The sequence below is a fragment of the Ostrinia furnacalis genome, unplaced genomic scaffold, assembly GCF_004193835.3.
Source record: "Ostrinia furnacalis isolate ACB-3 unplaced genomic scaffold, ASM419383v2 OfSCF1234, whole genome shotgun sequence".
In the NCBI taxonomy this organism is placed as follows: domain Eukaryota; kingdom Metazoa; phylum Arthropoda; class Insecta; order Lepidoptera; family Crambidae; genus Ostrinia; species Ostrinia furnacalis.
Genome location: NW_021131473.1, coordinates 1 through 18,840, shown reverse-complemented (window position 1 = coordinate 18,840; position 18,840 = coordinate 1). Strand labels below are relative to the sequence as shown.

The 18,840-nt window shown below is 36.8% G+C and overlaps 4 protein-coding genes across 6 annotated transcripts; all 4 read left to right on the top strand.

The window, feature by feature from the left end:
- Positions 1 to 489: 489 nt before the first annotated feature.
- Positions 490 to 6,410, top strand: LOC114352003 (tubulin glycylase 3A). 3 transcript variants are annotated; one of them, XM_028303412.1, is made up of 10 exons: positions 490 to 610; positions 895 to 1,048; positions 1,372 to 1,565; positions 3,021 to 3,196; positions 3,278 to 3,718; positions 4,003 to 4,214; positions 4,465 to 4,555; positions 4,648 to 4,818; positions 4,896 to 5,149; positions 5,232 to 6,410. In XM_028303412.1, the coding sequence occupies exons 2-10, from the start codon at positions 925 to 927 to the stop codon at positions 6,179 to 6,181; spliced, it is 2,613 nt and encodes an 870-aa protein (XP_028159213.1). In that variant the 5' UTR covers positions 490 to 610; positions 895 to 924; the 3' UTR covers positions 6,182 to 6,410. The 3 variants fall into 3 exon arrangements, with proteins under 3 accessions (XP_028159213.1, XP_028159214.1, XP_028159215.1); XM_028303413.1 differs by lacking the exon at positions 490 to 610 and having other exon boundaries at positions 631 to 1,048; positions 5,232 to 5,572; positions 5,659 to 5,886; XM_028303414.1 differs by lacking the exons at positions 490 to 610; positions 895 to 1,048; positions 1,372 to 1,565; positions 3,021 to 3,196; positions 3,278 to 3,718 and adding an exon at positions 3,870 to 3,932 and having other exon boundaries at positions 5,232 to 6,409.
- A 361-nt stretch (positions 6,411 to 6,771) lies between these two features.
- Positions 6,772 to 10,437, top strand: LOC114351984 (tubulin monoglycylase TTLL3). The gene is made up of 6 exons (XM_028303385.1): positions 6,772 to 6,942; positions 7,073 to 7,156; positions 7,227 to 7,340; positions 7,418 to 8,579; positions 8,859 to 9,374; positions 9,632 to 10,437. Exons 2-6 carry the CDS (start codon positions 7,118 to 7,120, stop codon positions 10,435 to 10,437), a joined length of 2,637 nt encoding a protein of 878 aa, XP_028159186.1. The 5' UTR covers positions 6,772 to 6,942; positions 7,073 to 7,117.
- A 401-nt stretch (positions 10,438 to 10,838) lies between these two features.
- On the top strand, positions 10,839 to 14,425 carry Arglu1 (Arginine and glutamate rich 1). The gene is made up of 5 exons (XM_028303402.1): positions 10,839 to 11,104; positions 11,190 to 11,349; positions 11,518 to 11,718; positions 12,712 to 12,795; positions 12,997 to 14,425. The coding sequence occupies exons 1-5, from the start codon at positions 10,950 to 10,952 to the stop codon at positions 13,159 to 13,161; spliced, it is 765 nt and encodes a 254-aa protein (XP_028159203.1). The 5' UTR covers positions 10,839 to 10,949; the 3' UTR covers positions 13,162 to 14,425.
- Positions 14,426 to 15,187: 762 nt separating this feature from the next.
- Positions 15,188 to 16,662, top strand: LOC114352000 (3,4-dihydroxyphenylacetaldehyde synthase-like; the record flags this gene model as incomplete). Its single annotated transcript, XM_028303405.1, has 2 exons — positions 15,188 to 15,539; positions 16,542 to 16,662. Coding segments are annotated over exons 1-2 (201 nt in total), but the record flags the coding sequence as incomplete, so codon positions are not given.
- Between the last annotated feature and the right edge of the window lie 2,178 nt (positions 16,663 to 18,840).

Genomic DNA, 18,840 nt, shown 5'->3' with positions numbered 1-18,840 from the left:
GTTGTAAAGGTCATCTTATCAATATTTACTAATATTTATTTCTTTCTTTCTAATTACTATAATAGTAGTTTTTTATTGTTTTTGTGCGCAACACCAAAACACGTTTTGGCTAATCTACCATTTTCCAAGCCGTGCACACAAATTACGGCGGGAAAAAGTAAACATTTTGCTGCAGTAATGGCGGTAATTTTCAAAGCAAGTTTAAAAAAACGAAACGATGGACTGTTGAAGTAAAATCTGAAAAAAAGGTACAGTTCTTCTAATTTGTCGCTGCTCAACAGGATAAATTAGAACTTTGTAAATTTAATATTTGTAAATTATTAATTAAAATAAATATTAAATCAGATTTTTAATTTTGCTGGTTATTACGAGATGATTGATTACTTATTAATAATAGTTATCTAACTTGTGATCTTTATATAAATAGAAAACTTTTTAGTTTTTTTTTTATATTTTAGGTCTTTCCTTCAAGATGTCAACTGGGCACTCAAATTGAACATGTCAAAATAAATTTATAGTTTACATTTCATTGATATGGTCTTTATTTTTATATGAACGCTATTGCGTTTCGTCTAACCTAGTTTTCTGAGTGACGACCTGGTTACAGGAGGTAAGAGTAGTTTAGACTCATTAATTTCCGCGTGTACATCGCGTCTTGCGATGGAGGTACCTGGGCGTGACGTCATTCATACAGGTGCCAGGCGGAGATGCGCGCGGATGGGCCGATGATAGCCTCGGACCCCAAATGTAGGTTACATTAAAGTAGGTTATTGCACTGGAGGTTACCACGGCCAGTCCAGCGCCAACCCCCAATTCGTGCACACGTCCCGACTTCGATGAGAACTGGGTAGCATTCGTCATGTTCGTAACGGTCGCTGATTTGTTCTGTTGCAGTTGTAGGATTCTGGAGAGCAACCGAGGCTCATGGCTGTAACGATGGACCTGGAGGAGAGCGCGTCAGACTCGAAACTGCACAAGGATAGCACGGCCAAGAAGGAGTTACGGCCCTCGAGCGCTGTCTCGTTCTCCAAATCAGATCATGGGCCAGGTTCGTCTCCTTTAATCCCAGATTTCTTCCAATTTCAACAAGTTTTTGCAATGAATTTATCTATAAGCATGAACCAAGTTTCCTTCTTCATTTCGCTATTAAACTTAATGTGCAACGTTAATTCATCAGTTTATTCATTCACTTTAGATCCAAGTGGATAATAATAGTAATCTGCTTTTCTGTGACAAAAATTAAAATACAAATTTCCAATTACATTTTTAATGGGCAAGGAAAATTCATATCTACATGCTTAGTTCATCCTATCTGTAGTTTGATGAGCCCATAAATTATCTGTAATAATTACCTTGTTTCGACGTTATTAGAACCGGCATGTTCTAATGAGCAACTGAAGCAGTTCAAATCCTGGGTAAGCAACGAGAGATGGAATGAACTGAAGAAGTTGGCTGAAAACGCGATGAGGGAGCGAAAAGTATTCATGATAAAGGGCGGAGGATTCCCGGCGGTGCGGAGAGCTCTCCTGGAGAGGGGCTGGATAGAGAAATATGAATCGCACAAGGTATGGTTATTCCTTTTGGCTTTTGTACCCCTATTCTAGTACAGAATGTACATTCCTCCGAGGCTACCCAAAAAACTTCACTTAAAAACGAGGGAAATAGCATAAGTTCCGACTTACGAAGACATTTTAATAAATGCGATAACCCCCATCGCAATCATGACTATCGATCTATAAAATACTGTCTGGTCTAACAGTTTTATAGAGCTCTAAAGTACAAAACCATGCACATGGAAATTTTTGTATGATACATTCGTGTCTGGATCTTCTAGGTATTCTGCTCGCCATTTATTATATTAGGGATTAAATATGTTATCTTAACAGGATTATTAATATAGTATTATTCCACACGGGTGGAGTAACGGGAAATTGTTAATCTGGGTACTGGTACTAATTAGCACAACCTATATTTAATTAGCGACAAAAATAGACATCGTAATAGGTAAAAATTAAAAGTACCTAAGTAAGTGTCAAAGTTATAGATTGGATAGTGAAATATAATTTGTTTAGATTATTATGTGAGCTAATCTAATAAGACTGAATATATCGACGGTCCCTACGTATAGTTCAGTATCTACCAGTTCCGTGATTTGCCGTTTTTGATTGTAAAACCTTCAGAGCACCCAAGAGTTTCGGCTCAGTTAAAAAAACATACAGTTTTTATTCAAATTGAACCTTAAAACGTCAAAAAACAAATCCCGCAACTACAAAATTAGAACGATTTCCGCAGTAAAATTTANGACCGTCGATATAAAGTCCTCCCCAACAATACCTTCGTAATTGTGAATTAACGAGACACTATTCGTCTCCATTCGTACGCAAATATTAACGTCAAGTTTATTGAGGTCATAATCCGATAGATATAATCCGGTTTGCTGCCATTACAAAGGTCTAATGAAAGTTATTGATACCTAGATAACAATCAGACCTAACGAACATAAGTAAGTTACTGCCGTGGAAAATAAATTCCACTAACTGATTTTCAAGTCGATTAAATAAATTCTTGTTAGACTCACAGCTTTAGTATTCACTGTCGTAATGGCTGGAAGTTGTTTTTCGAGTATATTCAACCCCTACATACTGCATATGCATATGAGTTTGCAAATAGATTGGATCTTTATTGATCATTCATATGCCAATGGGGTATGACAAAAATCGGTACCATCACTGTTGCTAACTTTACGATATGTTTTGATTTGGGCCGCCTTCCTTTACCTTTCGGAATCAGGATTGCAGGTCTGCTAGTGCCAACGACGAAATATATCAAGTGAGAGGATGAATTATTATTGTTTCATTCTACACCCATTGATTACACAGTCGATTCGATGGGCACTTGCACTTGGCACCTGAGTACAGGCGATGTTTTTCATGATATCGTTCAGACCACACGCATTTAAATACCTTATTAATATCAAAGTTACTGCCAACATAATTCTAAATAAATTGTTTCGCGTTTAGGCACGGCATCCACCGGCAAATATGGATCCTAAAAAAGCAACAGGTAAAGAACTTAACAGAGTGGAGAGGATGATTCTATACAAATTCATGGAACAACATTCAGTGGATTTCTTGTGGACAACGAAAAGGGACAAATACGATTGGTTGCTTAGTAACAAAGAAGTTATTATTAGCAGGTATTAAAGTTAACGATGACACTGATCGATGGCTGCTATTCTGGTCGTGCGTGTTTGGTGATTGTTTTGTTAATTTCGCAGATTCTGCAGGTCGATATTTACAACCAAGGAAGGTTTGACGACGTCTTTGACCCAAATGCACTGGTATACCGAGCCCGGGGTTGCGTTAACAAGGTTCCCACGCTGCTACAACATTCACAACTCGGATAGCCTTGAGGAGTTTATCGACGATTTTAGAATAACAGCATGCATCAGTATCCTAAAATGGCTATCTAATGCGGTGCAAACTGGCGGGGAGCAAACTCTGGTCGTGACTCACGGAAAGGTTCCGTTCAGTTCAATAGACTTTGCCATAACTAGACTTAACGAGTACATATCGTTCTTCACACATAAAGACATAGATGATACGGAAGACCAGGCTCAACACATTTGGGAACACGAATGGGATCAATTTCTAACGCATCATTATCTCCTGGTTCACGAAAAAGCCAAGTTTATGGAGGACAAAAATACTAACTTAAGGTAATTAGGTAGTAAATATCTTACGTAAATATTTGGAGTCATCGTATAGTTTATTAGATCATTGTTTTGGATTGTTTGTATTGACGAAGAAAAACATTAGATAATACTTTTCAACATCTGTGTAAGAATGAGTAATGGTATTGAGGTCGAAACTTGAAGCGGTAAAGAGATGAGTAATTTGCGTAACTTCGTTATCTTCCTGGCAGAATTGTAGGTATATTCGATAGCTAATTAACTTCCAAGAATATTTTATTAGTAATGTGATTTCAATATTTTAATTCAAGACAACTTGAAAGAAAAGCAGCCAAGACTCTAGCGACGATGACGAAATTCTGGCCCCAAATTGACATCGACGGCGTCCTGAACATCTGGATAGTGAAGCCGGGCAACAAGTGCCGCGGCCGGGGCATCCAGCTCATGAACAACATCAAGGATATCATCGGCCTCATCAACATCCCCGCTCAGAAGACTAGATACGTTGTGCAGAAATACATTGGTGATGTCACGCATGCTTGCATGTTGCCTGTTTACTTAGAATTTTTTGATCTAAAATGTTTTTTCCCCAGTCAGAACCAAAGTCACATGATGCCCACAATCAATTTATTTATTTGAAACCCAAATTCTCCAAACCACGTGAAATCACAACACTTGTATAACTTGTATTACATCTTTGAACTCAGCACGCGAGTTGCAAGTTATGACGTCATTGATATTTAGATTTCCATAACCTGGTTGTTTTGTTACAGAAAACCCCCTTGTTATTTATGATACCAAATTCGATATAAGACAGTGGTTTCTGATCACGAATTGTCAACCGCTCACCATCTGGATATACAAGTAATCTGCTCTGTTTTAATACCATTGCATTGGTTTGAAGAAACACTAATGAAATTAAGTTTCTTTAAGCTTTTCGCGTATTTTTGTTCCAGGGACAGTTACCTAAGATTTAGTTCTCAGATATTCAGCTTGTCAAATTACCACGAGTCTGTGCATCTCACTAATAATGCAGTGCAGACGAAATACAAAAACAACGGTGACCGTGATAAAGCGCTACCTGATGAAAACATGTGGGACTGTCACACCTTCAAGGCTTACCTTAGGTAATGACTAATATAGTAATGTAAACATCCATGTAGTGGTAATAATGAGGTATTAAAAAGTAATTTTATTTTTGAAGACAGATAGGAAAGTATGAGATGTGGGATTCGAAGATATATCCCGGGATCAAACAGAGCCTAATAGGCGCGATGCTGGCATGCCAGGAGACGATGGACAAAAGGCAAAACAGTTTCGAGCTATACGGAGCGGACTTTATGCTAACAGAGGACTTCACGCCGTGGCTTATCGAGATCAATTCTAGTCCTGACTTGGCTCCCACAACTTCAGTAACAGCTCGGCTATGCCCTCAATGCCTTGAAGATGTCGTTAAAGGTAAGAAAACCTAGTTCCTCTTTGTAGATTATTTTATTATGTAATGTACTTACATACATAATGTTATTACCTATATTTCCAGTCGTTTTGGATCGACGTCACAACCCGGAAGCCGACACAGGAACATTTGAACTGGCCTACAGGCAGGTCATCCCCAAAGCGCCGGCCTACCTAGGTTTATCGCTATGTGTCAACGGGAAAAAACTCTACAAGAAGTCAAAGGAACGAAGACACGAGCCGAAGACCGTAACGCCATTGGAGCCTCGGGCGCCGTCTGGTGACACGAACCCTGACCAAGACCAGCCGGTGCCAGCGGAGTACAGCGGACCCATTATCACCGATTTCCTCACGTGGTTAAACCCTTACGACGCCTTGCCAACCAACAAAGACGGAATTTTGATCGGACCAAAGGACTCCCTCACGGTACGCCAGGCCCTTACTGTCGTCAAATCAGGCATCGCGCTGAGTAATACTTCGGCGAAAAAACGTAAAACCTCCCTTTCTTCTAGGACACATCGAGGAAGGCGAGAAAGAAATTTGTCAGAATTTAAACGCCGAGTCGTGCCTCACTCGTGTTGTCAGCCCGATGAGGGCAAATCCGCAAATAACGCCGGGAAATTTCGAACTGAATCTGCGAGCAAAGCGGATAAGAAGATTAACAGGTCGGTTGGTAACAAACGGTGCTACATAGATCCGGCTGAATGGGAGCGAGAAACGGCTAGTATTCTTCGGCCTACCATTTCGGTGCAAAACAAAATCACCAGTAGATCAGAAACAACCCAATCAACACAAATTAACCCCTTGCGTCACTCTAAATCCGGAATTATAGGCTCTCAAAAAACACATTTGGTATCACAAACTGGAGAAGTCGATGCAGATTCAATAAAAAAATTGAGTGCTATCGGTAGGAATATCTGTAAGTTGAGGGATGAAAGTAGAAACAAACAAAAGACAATAAATTTCTCTAAAAGCTGTGCATCTATTTATGCTCCTTATCGTGTTGTTGTTACGCCTCTCAACGATGAATCTTAGGGCTTTAGTACAAAGAGAAAGAGTACCTAACGCTTTAAAAATTAATAATGTATTTTGATTCTGTGCTGAACTTTTGTTTATAAAACAAATTGAGTGAGATGGTATGAATTTTTAAAATTGTTAAACTTCTGAGATTATTTTTATTGTGCTGTTGATATCTTCAAATTCTATACTAAAATTATTATAATGTGTGTTAAAATAATGTAATAAAATGTAAGTAGCTTATTTATATTACTTTCCTCATTTACTTCCTTGTGTTCCAGGTGCTCCCAAATCCCGAATCCTACTGTTCCTGTGTCAAGTTTCCCACATAATCAAAATCCTTTTTGCCGACTCATAAATTAAGTTTTTTTATGTGCGTTCCCTTCGAGAGGCCACTATGGAAAACNTCTTATTTGGTCAGATTCAGTAATTTGGCATTTGACATAGTTCATCTGAGGGACCACATTCGGCGAGTTGTAGCGTCCAACTTACAACACCTACAAATTTATCATTCTGGCTACATTTGTTTTAGAGGTTCTGCTAAATCTTTATGTATACGAAACCTTCGTTTTCCTTAGTGGCCTCTCGAAGGGAACGCACATGTTTTTTTAAGCTTCACAAAATTACTGTCAGTTTTCTGAGTGACATAAAATTTTGACAATAATGTCACAAAGGAAAGTCAAAATTTTTCAAGTGCAGTTGTAAAATGTAATTTAAAACACAAAAAAAGGAAATAAAACATGAAAAAGTGATGAAAAATGTTTCCATTACGCGAGGAGGTAATACATTAAATATAAGTACAAAACATATAAGTGGAACATACTTTTTAATACGCCAATAAAGTCAAAAGGCCCATAATCCTAATATTGAAATTCTTAATCACAAAATATATTATGTTGCTGTTCGTAGAGGACATACAGGTTCATGCTAGAAAAAGAATGAATCGACATCACAATGCCACTCAGAAAGAAGAAATGTATCAGAAAGAAAAAGGTAAATTAAGGCTCTATTACGATTTAATCAGGTGTCTCAAAATAGTAACGACTGCTTTTTTCTATCGCAGAAAAGCGTAGCTTCTAGTTCGTTTCCAATGAAACTCTCGAAGCATTTGAGACAAGATGGTGTTTTTGGAGGATCTGGACCCACAATCGAGAGACATCCTTCAGTCCTGTCCAAAGTAATAAGCATTTTAATTTATTCTTTCAAACTATATAAACTTAAAGCAATCCTTGATACAGTTCATAATGATTACAGAAATCCCCTTATAAGCATTATGATAAAGGCGGCGTCCAACGGATTATGTCACCATTTAACCGGTTTGCCCATAACAGTCCTCGAATAGCTGATAGAAAAAGATATAACACCATGGGTCTTCAAAGCACTTACCGATCCACGGGGCTCTCGCCCAAAGAGAAAGCTTACGTAATTTGCAGCTGCCAAACAAGGTCATCGAGATACGTAAAACTTAAAAACTTGGCTTCAACTGCTATTAAAGAGAATAAGATATTTTCTATCTATGGTAGCTGTGGTGCCGTTCGCAAAGCCTTACTTGAACGCGGGTGGGTAGAAAAAATACCACCTAATCGGATGAACTTATCCAAAATACGTAATGGTACATTCACTAATAAATCAGAAATACATGGAGAACTAGAAAGATTACTTTTATCCAATTTAGTTGAGAAGTACAACCCGAACTTCATTTGGCGCGTTAAAGATGAACAACGCGAACCACCGATGATAGACATGAACTCTGCTAAAGAATGCAATACTATAGTGAATAAACTTAAAACTGATGCCCAGTGGACTACAAAACAAGGGTTATGTTCATCGATGAAGAGAAATTACTGGTTTTATATTGAGGATGTAGCTGAAGTCAATGGTCCACGAACATACAATAGTTATGATGTTGGGGAAATAGAAGGATTTGTGAAGGATTACAAAATAACAGCTTGCACTAGCTTATTGAAATGGATTCTTTCTATGGTTGCTAATGAGAGGCCAGTATTTATAAAATCAGGCAAGATGTCCATCAATGTATTAGTTTTCGCACTAAATAGATGCAAAGAATACTTGTTCCGAAAACAACATAAAGATATCGATAGATCTCTGAGCACTGCAAGCTCCGGACAATGGAGTGCGTTCCTAAAAAAATATTACAGAATAATTGCAAAACAAGATGTATTTCAAGAGGATAAAGATAACAAACTGCCACTTTACTTGGGATATGCTAAGTGTTTACTAAAAGAAATACATAGGTATCGCCCTCAACTAAGTTGCGAGGGCTGCCACAATATTTGGATCATAAAGCCTGCTCATTGTTCTAGAGGTAGAGGCATAAGAATGGCTTCTAAATTAGGAGTCATTACGAACTTATTACATAAAGCTAACGCTAAGTATGTCATCCAGAAATACATTGGTAAGCATAATTTTGTTTCTATTATCGTTATATCGTCATATGAGGAAATACTTCGAATAAATGGTTCATAATTTGTGCCTGTGCTGAATATTATGAGATAATATCATTAGTAACTCTAGGCAGCTTTGTTTCTAACCGTCACATTTATTTATTTTTAGGTGAACATCGCGTGCTTAGGACCTGTTGCGATACAAACTTCTTTCTTTCATAACGTTTTATAAAATGCAGACTTAGGTTTTTGAAACAAAAAGTCACCAACTCGACATTTTATCTTTTCAGAAGAACCACTTCTCATTCACGACACCAAGTTTGATATCAGACAGTATTATCTGGTCACGAGCACTTTTCCTTTGGTAATATGGATGTATACAGACTGCTATTTGAAATTCAGCTCTCAAAAGTACAACTTGAAGAACTATCACGAATCAATTCATTTGACTAATAATGCAGTTCAGAGGAAATACAAGAATTGTATGGGACGGCATTCGGAGCTACCACAAAACAATATGTGGGATTTAGGGATGTACAAAGATTATTTAAAGAAAATTGGAAAGAGCGCAGTATGGGATAATATTATTTATCCTGGAATGAAAAAGTCGATTGTCGGCATTATGCTCAGTTGTCAAGATTCTTTAACTGTTAGCAAAAATAGGTTCGAGCTCTACGGTTGCGACTTTATTCTGGACAAAGAATATAAGCCTTGGTTGATTGAAATCAACTCTTGTCCGGATCTGAACCACACTACCCAAGTAACGGCCAAGATATGCCCCGCTGTTGTTTCAGACATAATAAAAGGTGAGTTTTATCTTCCTCAGCTAACAGCAGTTCACCAGTTTTCATTCTGATTAGGAAAATACTTAAAAAGCTTTTGCAAGCAACCGTCTTCTTATTCAAGTCTTTTTAATTATTATTTATAGGTAGTAGTTACTTAACTTTAACATTAATCAACCTGATTCCCCTTTGGCACAGTTGCGGTCTGCGGTCAGGTCAAAGTGGACCGCACTGGACATGGGAATTTTATGATGTTTCTGTAATAACATTTTTGATTACAGTGGTTGTCGACTACGCTGGCAATACGAGTTCACCAACAGGAAAATTCGAGTGCATTTATCGACAGCCGATATCTATACCACGCTATGGCGGTGCGGCCGACTTATTTGTCCGTGGGTACACTTTGCCCTTGGACTATTTCTATAGAGGCAATATAGAGATCAAAGAATCTTATGACGATCCTGATATTGGCAAGGAACGCGACATTAAAGCGATGCTCAACAAATTGAAACATATCTACGACACTGATATAATGGTTCAGCCAGATGACGATGATGAACCAGAGGTTGATAGTGTGTCGAGCAAACATGAAGACCCCTTGCCTTGTGACCATAATACTGAGTCGGAGAACGAACTATCTGTGGCAGCTACGGTGATCACTGAGCAGTTGGATGAGATAGTAGACCGTATTACCACTTCCGAAAACAGTTTTGATTCAAAGTCCGAAGAGAAACTGGATGTTCCATCGACACATTCTTCCAAAAAACACAAACATATCGTCAAGCGATTGCAAAGTGTTACCGATATTAAGGCTTTGTTAAAGAATTCCTGCAGTCGTTTCGCTTCTATGGAAGCACTGAGCATCAAGAAGACATTTAGTTTTAGTGAGTTGGATGATGGCCCTCAAGGCAAAGGAAGTTTTGTAGAATTTAATCCCATCAAAAGAATGTTTGAGAACTTAAGTCCTAATATTGGTATTTCTAACGATGAAAACAACACGCAAGATGAAATTATAAAGGCCACCTCCAAAATTATATCTTTTATTAACCAAAAAGAAAAAGAATATTTTCAGGAATTTCTCAAGTGATATTTTAAGAACTAATAAATCTAAACATAAAATTTGGAATTTGTTTTATTAAAAGTTACACAGCGAAAATAGAGGGTAGAGAGCTTTTATTACCATCCACTCCCATCAAGCTTGCCACCGAGAGTGTAGAGAGAGGCACGCGGTAGAGGATTTGTTTCTATTATGGTAGAGGAGGTGAAATACGTTCTCGCAAACTAAATACCGCTTATTTGAAAGAAAACACACACACACACACACAGAGCTCGCTTGGAGCTCGCGTTCTGCGTGCAACTGCAGTAAAAATAAGTTTGGCCATATGACTTCTCCCTTGACTGACATTGCTATGATTTCTACCATCACTACATTTTTGGTAGTTTCTGGTAGAAAGAAGAATATTTTTTCATGCAAGCAACATTCATTATGGCGTCGGTCAATCACTTGTCACTTTGAGCAATATTGAATTTCAATTTGCGATTTACGTGCTATTTTACCATTATTTGAAGCCAAATACAGTGGGTAGACAAATTATTGCAATGGGCCGATCGAGGTCGCGTAGTAAATCACCTAGGCGTCACCACAAAAGTAGCAAACATTCGCGTAAAAAGAGCCGATCGAAGGATCGCTCCACATCAAGAAGCAGGAGTTCTAAACATGTTGAAAAATCTAGAGAACGTAGCTCAAAATCTCGGTAACGAAATTATCTTATAAAATACTCATGATGTAAAGTAGGTTTTTATGAAAAGTTGTGCTAATTTTTCTTACTTTGTGTGCAGGAAAAGGTCACACTCTGTATCATCAACGACGAGCAGTGAGGGTTCATATGATGGCAGCAGGAGTCACAGAAAGAAATCGAAAGGACGCAGCAAGATGGACGAAGTTGACCGCTTAGCAGAAATGGAAAGACAAAGGAGAGTTAGAGAAGCTGAGCAAAAGGTCAGTAGTAGTGTAATATACACACTATTATTATTCAAATTTGAGAATGTAGTGGTTAACCTTCAACTATTGTATTAGATATTTCTATTCAAAAATAAGCCCATTATCCATTCTATTTCCATTTAAAAATGTTGAGAAATTCAAACGTTATTTGAAATAATATTACAGGTGGTGGAAGAAGAAGCCGCTAAAAGAATAGAGTTACTTGTCAAAAAACGTGTTGAAGAAGAGTTAGAGAAACGTAAAGATGAGATTGAACAAGAAGTAGCAAAAAGAGTAGAAGAAGCAAAACGTAAAATGGAAAAGGAGATGATGGAAGAGCTCGAGAGACAGCGTGAACAACAGCGGCGCAAGGAAATGGCTCGACAGGTAACCGCTCTCTTCCTCTATCAGTCATGTGCAAAGGCAATCCCTCGGTCCATTGCTCTTACACATGACGCCCAAAAAATGAAATGTGAAAACAATTCTGCTTGTTCTCGCATCTTCTAAACACCCTAAATGTATAATATCAATGTTTACTACCAAGTTGATATAAAAAAACTAATAAAAGTATTATTTCGATCATATCTGTTAAAGGTCCAGTCAGGTGTAGTTCGAGTGCTTACAAGAATTTGTTTCTTGAGTTCCTTACAATTTCACTCATTGAGGCACAAGCCTCTGATTGTTTAACTTGATGTTTCCAATAACTACATGCATGTCATTCACACTGATGGGGCATACTGTGTTTAGCTTTATTCTGACGATTACATTAGTCAAATTGCCGTGAAGGCTTCCGGCTAGCATTTTAAAATTGTTCGCTTGACTGTCCTTGGCAGTCACGTAGTCTATAAGTCAGGTCGGAAGACTGCTCAAGAGCCAGAAGCTGTAAGAATTTTATGGAGTTGCTGCTTGAGGATCCTGACGTGAATGCTGAAGGTATTTTTCAATATATTTTTTGTATGAAAACATTCTGTTTGAAAATAGGTAAACATAATAACCGATTGATGTTCATTGTTTTGATTTGTATTGGAATAGAAATATCCTTGGTATAAAGAACTCAACATAGGAGAATGAGTAACATGAATAACAGAACTATTTAACATAAATTTTCTCAATGAAATATAATGTAATAAAATATTCATCATGAGATTTGTTATCTTTGACAAACTATTTTCACATAATACATTCATTATAAATCTTTCACAAAATAGCTGTTTGCTTATCACTTGTGCATAGTTATTATAATAATATGTGAAATTTAAACATTATACCATTATGATAAAGAACAAACAGTCATTTGTCCAATGGTATACATAGCAATTAAAATTTCTTGTTACCGCTTCCATTTAAGAACCCAATTAACATGTATTTTTTATTAAACAGGAGGAAGAAGATCGTAAAAGGAAAGAACTGGAGGAAATCATGGCAGAAAATAATAAAAAAATCGAGGAGGCACAGCGTAAGCTGGTAAGTTATGAACACTAATAATTATATAGATGTCAATTTCAAATAATCACTCAAAAAACTCAAGCTACAAGCTATATTGCTCAGTTTCTCAATGGCAAATATTTAAACAGATGAGCATTCTAGTATTCTATTAGTGCATATTTTTGTTAAGAATTATAATATCAAAATCAAGTTATTAAAGTTGCAATTTTTTTATTACAGGCGGAAGAGCGGTTAGCAATGATAGAAGAACAAAGAAAAATGGATGAAGAGAGACAGAAACTCAAAAAGGAACAAGAAAAAAGGGTAAAAGAGGAACAAAAGAAGATCTTAGGCAAAAACAATTCAAGACCTAAACTTTCATTCTCTTTAAAACCAATGTCATGAGAATTGTACAATTGCATGAATCCTAATGAACTTTGTCAAAGCAAAGATGTACAATTTGTTGTTATTAATGTAGAATATTATTCAAATTATTATTATATTTCAGTTTTTATGACACTTAGGTGAAATTTTCCGAAAATATAGGTAAAAGTAAAGTACTTCAGTGATTTAGAATTGCATGTTTTTCTCGATAATATTGACCATGGGCTGAAATTAGTGTTCCAGCCATGTTTTCACAATTCGTTTTAATGTTATATTATTTGGTAAATTAATTAGGCCATGGTATATAAATTTATAATTCCTGCTAGTGTCGCAGCGTCAAGTCTTGCATTTGGAAAAAAAAGCTAATTCTGACCAAAAATGTTCATTAGAAACGACTGAAACAGCTGTGACGTAAAATATATGCATTTTAAGAACAAAATGACATGAATAACATAACTTTCCTGAGTTTTTCTTAACTGTTTGTAGTAGTTTATTTTAAGTCTCATTAAATAATTTTAATTCTTGTTCATTAGAAGACTAAGCTTGTCAACTTGTCCACACCTTCAGTAGGTTTTGCAAGACGAGAAATAAATAACATGATTGTTATTTACCCATAATACATTAGTTTAAGTTCTGTAAATATGTATTTGTAAATTAAGGTATTTTAGGTGTCATAATGTGGTCAGAGGATAGATTTTTTAATAACAGTATGGTTAGATGAGGAATTTTATAAAATGTGTGCACCATTCCCTCTGTAAACCAATATGTTGCGTAATTAATAGACATAGTTAGCGTTCGTTTATCATTTATTTTTGTAGATGTATATTTTTACAGTTTTTCGGTAGGTAGGTACGTTCAGCGTCAAATAGTTCGTGACACCCAAAGTAGCCAAAATGTTCGCAACACGTTGTTGTTACGATTGGAATGAGGTTGGGTTGTCAACTTTTTGGCTGCTGCGCTGACTATTGTAGGGCAACTCCCTACCAGGTTGTCCGTATTTCGGCAATACGACCAGCTCATCAGGAAGAAGCCTAAATTATTTAGATCCTCACTAATTCTGTTTTTTCTTAAGATTATCTTTCAATTTTCCGACCCTTTCTGCAGTAATCTTTAACTTAAAATCGGTCAATTAAAAAGTTATTTGTAGTTAAAACTTGAAAACATCAACCATTGCAGTTAAAATCTATGGCATTATATTTTTGTGCCTTAAATGAACGAAAGACGAACATGTCCCGACTAGGCTCAAAATATACTCTTAGTAGTCAAAAAGAAAATACCTTCTGCCTTGAATTAAACTAAGTTTTAGTAGGTACATTTATTTAGATAGAAAAGCTTTTCATTCACAGATATAGAAATCTGTGTTTTCATTCATGTTTCACTACATTCAAATGATGAACTACAATTTCACAAATGTGATAAAATAGACTCATTCATTATTAAACTATTCAGTGCTAAAATATCATTATTGAACAAAAACGTTATAAGCATAAAATTATTAAAATATACAATGTTCAATTTAAAATTATACTCTTTTCATTTTTATGTATTTGCATTCCATAAAGTCTTCTTCAGTTTTATCTTGTCTTGACTTATTTATCAATAAAGCCCTAAATTGCATAGTGTTATTAAGTTGTTTTATTTTCAACCTCAGTACCTCACTATTGAAATCAACCCAACCTTGCCCAAGCAACATTAAATGGAATGTAGGCATCATAGTCGGAGTATGAGTATTTTTTGTCATAAGTAGTCCCTAATGGATCAACCGATTTTGATTCATCAAACTGGCTTCAATTCTAGGAATATTTTATAGTCGTGTGAAGATTAGCTTTAAATCTTATACGGATATACTATCAAGTTTAATTTTTTCAAAGTTTTTAGACCTTTGGGAATAAATGTAGTTAAAAACGTTTAAAATAAGGCTGTGTCGCGCAAAAGTTGAGGCGAATACGGTAACGGTACTCACACTGCACACAGTGACGACGTTATATTGTTAGAAAAGCGTTAAAAGTCAGTTTCGTTGCAGTCGCGTCGTGTGCTCTGCCCGTCTCAGTCTCGCAGTAGAAAGCCAACCTGCGCTTGCGCCTATAAATCTACCTCCATTGATAAGAATAAGTACTACCCTACCTCGGTAAAATGGTGCCACCATTGTCTCACAGAACGACATCCCAACACCTAGTGCAAAGAGTAAAGTAAATACTTCGGAACCTAGTGCCTGCAACCAGTTAAATAAAACTTTAAAACTTTTACAATAAATAGTTCAAAGACTAACAGTGGTACAGTGTAAGTTGTAACAGTGTAGTATACCCTTAGGTATACCTAATGGATTCCCAACAGTTTCGGGAGTTCGGGAAAGCCGCCATCGATTTGGTTGCAGACTACATGGACAATATTAGGGAACGGTAATTATTATTTTAGATTTATATTTATTTGTTCAAAATTAATTTAATTAATTAATTGTAGTAGTGATTCCAAACAAGTTCCAAGCATATCCCAAGAAACGTTATAATGGTATTAAATGAATACCTATTAAAGAAGATCGCCACGAATAAATATACTAGTCATAATCACGGTACCACAGTGGGTATCTGGTACAGGTTCGATACCTGATCGTTGCAGAGCAGAATATTTTTACATTAGTAATTAAAATTGAAATGTATAGGGATACGCTCTTGTTGTTTTAAAACATTGTCACCCAGTCAACCTTTGTAGTTTATTTATTTGTAATATATCTATTTTATTTTTAACTAGCAGCCGCCCGCGACTTCGTACGCGTGGATCCCGTTTTACCCCCTTCATCTATCTTACGCGATTTAGACTTTTTCATACAAATGTTTTTTTCCTCTTACTCCCGCTCCCGTGGGAATTTCACAATATCCTGTTGTAACTAAGTTTTAAGTTTACTAAGGTACCTGCATGCCAAATTTCAAGCGTCTAACTTAAGCAGTTTAGATTTTTCATACAAAAGAATTTTCCCGCTAATTCCCTTTCCCGTGGGTATTTCGTGAATTACTTGTTGTAACTAAGCTTTAAGTTTACTAAGGTACCTGCATGCCAAATTTCAATCGTCTAACTTAAGCGGTTTAGATTTTTCATACAAAATGATTTTCCCGCTAATTCCTGTTCCCGTGGGAATTCCTAAGTATACTATAACCTGCCCAGGAGTATATAGAATAATTATTGTACCAAGTTTCGTTAAAATCCGTCGAGTAGTTTTTGTTTCTATAAGGAACATACAGACAGACAGACAGACAGACAAAAATTTTACTGATTGCATTTTTGGCATCAGTATCGATCACTATTAATCACCCCCTGATAGTTATTTTGAAAATATATTTCATGTACAGAATTGACCTCTCTACAGATTTATTATAAGTATAGATTATCGTTACGTTATTTTACAGGGATGTCCTGCCTTCGATAGAGCCAGGATATTTGATAGATATCCTGCCTGAAAATGCGCCAGAGGAACCGGGAGACTGGAGAGACGTCATCAAAGATTTTAACCAAATTATTATGCCTGGGGTAAGTGCATCAGCAATCTCTAACTACCTAGATATTAAAGTGAATTGATAAACATTATAATAATAACTATCATGAGACTGGAGCGACGTCATCAAAGATTTTAACCAAATTATTATGCCTGGGGTAAGTGCATCAGCAATCTCTAACTACCTAGATGAAAGTGAATTGACATACATTTTATTAATACCTATCATGTTTATCGCAAATAATGCATAATTTTAAAAGTTTAGCAAAGAAAGTGGTGAGCCAAACTTATTCGCGGCCTGTTTTTTAGAATTTTTAAAGGGGAACAATCTTTTCATACGTGATTTTTGCGAAATTTTAACAGTTTACGCAGCGGCAGCTCTGTAAAGGAAGAAATCCACGATTTTGAAACATTCTTCATTGGTGCTCCGCTCCTATTGGTCTATTGGGTATTGGCGTTATGATATGTAGCTTATAGCTTTCCTCGTTAAATATGCTACCTATTCAACACAAAAATATTTTTTCAAGTCGGACCAGTAGTTCCTGAGATTAGCGCGTTCAACCAAACAAACAAACTCTTCAGCTTTATGATGTTAACTACTAGCTCTCCGCCCGCGTGGAATTTTGACTGTCACAGAAAAACTTTATCGGGCGCGCCCCTGTTTCAAAAACCGGGATAAAAACTATACTATGACATTTCCCGGGACTTAAACTTTCTCTATGCCAAATTTCATCAAAATCGGTTCAGTGGTTTAGGCGTGAAAGCAAGACAGACAGACAGAGTTACTTTCGCATTAATAATATTAGTATATAGGGTCCTTCTAAATCAGCTACGTTCCGTTTAATGGGAGCATGTATACGTCACACTGAATACGTTCCCAAAGTTTGAGCCAAAAATTCAGGCTAGTTTCCGAGATAATTAAGGAAACAACTTCATTTCTTATCAACCCAATACAACACCCTGTTCAGCTGATTCACTACTACACTGACAAAAATCCGCACGCACACGAGCTTACGTAATGGCCGCCATTGCGCTTGTGCTGCCGTTGGGCCACTGGCCGCGAACACAAGAGTGCCGCCTGACGACGGACCGGGCGCCATACAAGCTATTCTAGGGCTACTACTAGTTATTTAAGGAATTAAATTAAGCAGAAAATTAAAGTTTATTTATTTTTGGTAACATAAAAAAATGCGGCTTGTCGGCATTTGTCGGCGCGTGCGCTTTGATTTAATTCAGTTTTTGATTAGCTTTCTTGTGTGAAGGTGCGTTTTGTAGTGCTCGTGAAGTGAACTATGACGCACAGATGCACAAATGCAAATAAATTTACTAAGACGCGCCTTAAAAATCATGGCCTTTGCTGATTGATTTTTCGATGGTATCGTGAGTCCGTTTTACTGTGATTAACATAAGATAATAAGGATAGACAACGATATGAGAGTAGGCCTGCAACATTAAAGTGATAGCTCGCCCAATCAGTCGATCAGCTAATCGGCTATCAGCTGTGACGACTGCTGTGAGTTGTTATGACGTGAGTGTAAACAACAAAAAAGTGTGCAGTGGTAGTGAGCGTTGTGTGTGTTGTGTCTCGTGTTCCTGTGCAGAATGAATACACTACAGCTTTGTTGTGTGAGTAAAAAATACAGCATGTTCCATTATGTAAGACGAAATGAATTTTTATTTTTGTTAGAAAATGTAACTTTGTAAAATCATTATAAAACACATACTCAAATTTGGTGAACTTGTTCAGTGTACCGTATAGATGCCCCCATTAAAAGGAATGTAGCTAGTTTAGAAGGACCCTGTATGTAGATAGATAAGTATACATAGATGTTGACAATAGTTGAACGCCTAAACAACCTAAACATACGCTAACTTGGTAATATAAGTAGGTACTACGAGGTTTAGCAACCAAATTCACTCAAAAAACTTGGCCTTACCACAGAATAAGTAATAGTACAGGTAGAGAAGGATTACTCCGCAAGACGATTTAAATAAATGCGAGTCTTGCTGCGACGCGATACAGTGGAATTCAGCTCGCACAGCACTACGTACTTACAATTTTATTCACCTACAAGTTTTGTCTCTTTCTATCGCGTGCCTCTGAACTCTTCTTACGCTGTTAGGGTTGCTGTCTAGTGAAAAAAAATTATAAATCTACTTATATGTCATGAGGTACGTACCTCATGACACGTATGTATGTAAGTACGCATTCA

What these genes read in the sequence shown, in the direction of transcription:
- LOC114351984 (XM_028303385.1), top strand. Translation starts at nt 7,118, where the DNA reads ATGCCACTCAGAAAGAAGAAATGTATCAGAAAGAAAAAG. An exon ending in ATCCTTCAGTCCTGTCCAAA is followed by an intron (nt 7,341 to 7,417) that starts GTAATAAGCATT and finishes TAATGATTACAG; the next exon opens with AAATCCCCTTATAAGCATTA. An exon ending in TGTCATCCAGAAATACATTG is followed by an intron (nt 8,580 to 8,858) that starts GTAAGCATAATT and finishes TTATCTTTTCAG; the next exon opens with AAGAACCACTTCTCATTCAC.
- LOC114352003 (XM_028303412.1), top strand. Translation starts at nt 925, where the DNA reads ATGGCTGTAACGATGGACCTGGAGGAGAGCGCGTCAGACTCGAAACTG. An exon ending in AAAGAAGTTATTATTAGCAG is followed by an intron (nt 3,197 to 3,277) that starts GTATTAAAGTTA and finishes TTAATTTCGCAG; the next exon opens with ATTCTGCAGGTCGATATTTA. An exon ending in GACAAAAATACTAACTTAAG is followed by an intron (nt 3,719 to 4,002) that starts GTAATTAGGTAG and finishes TTTTAATTCAAG; the next exon opens with ACAACTTGAAAGAAAAGCAG.
- Arglu1 (XM_028303402.1), top strand. Translation starts at nt 10,950, where the DNA reads ATGGGCCGATCGAGGTCGCGTAGTAAATCACCTAGGCGTCACCACAAA. An exon ending in GAACGTAGCTCAAAATCTCG is followed by an intron (nt 11,105 to 11,189) that starts GTAACGAAATTA and finishes CTTTGTGTGCAG; the next exon opens with GAAAAGGTCACACTCTGTAT. An exon ending in GCAAGGAAATGGCTCGACAG is followed by an intron (nt 11,719 to 12,711) that starts GTAACCGCTCTC and finishes TTTATTAAACAG; the next exon opens with GAGGAAGAAGATCGTAAAAG.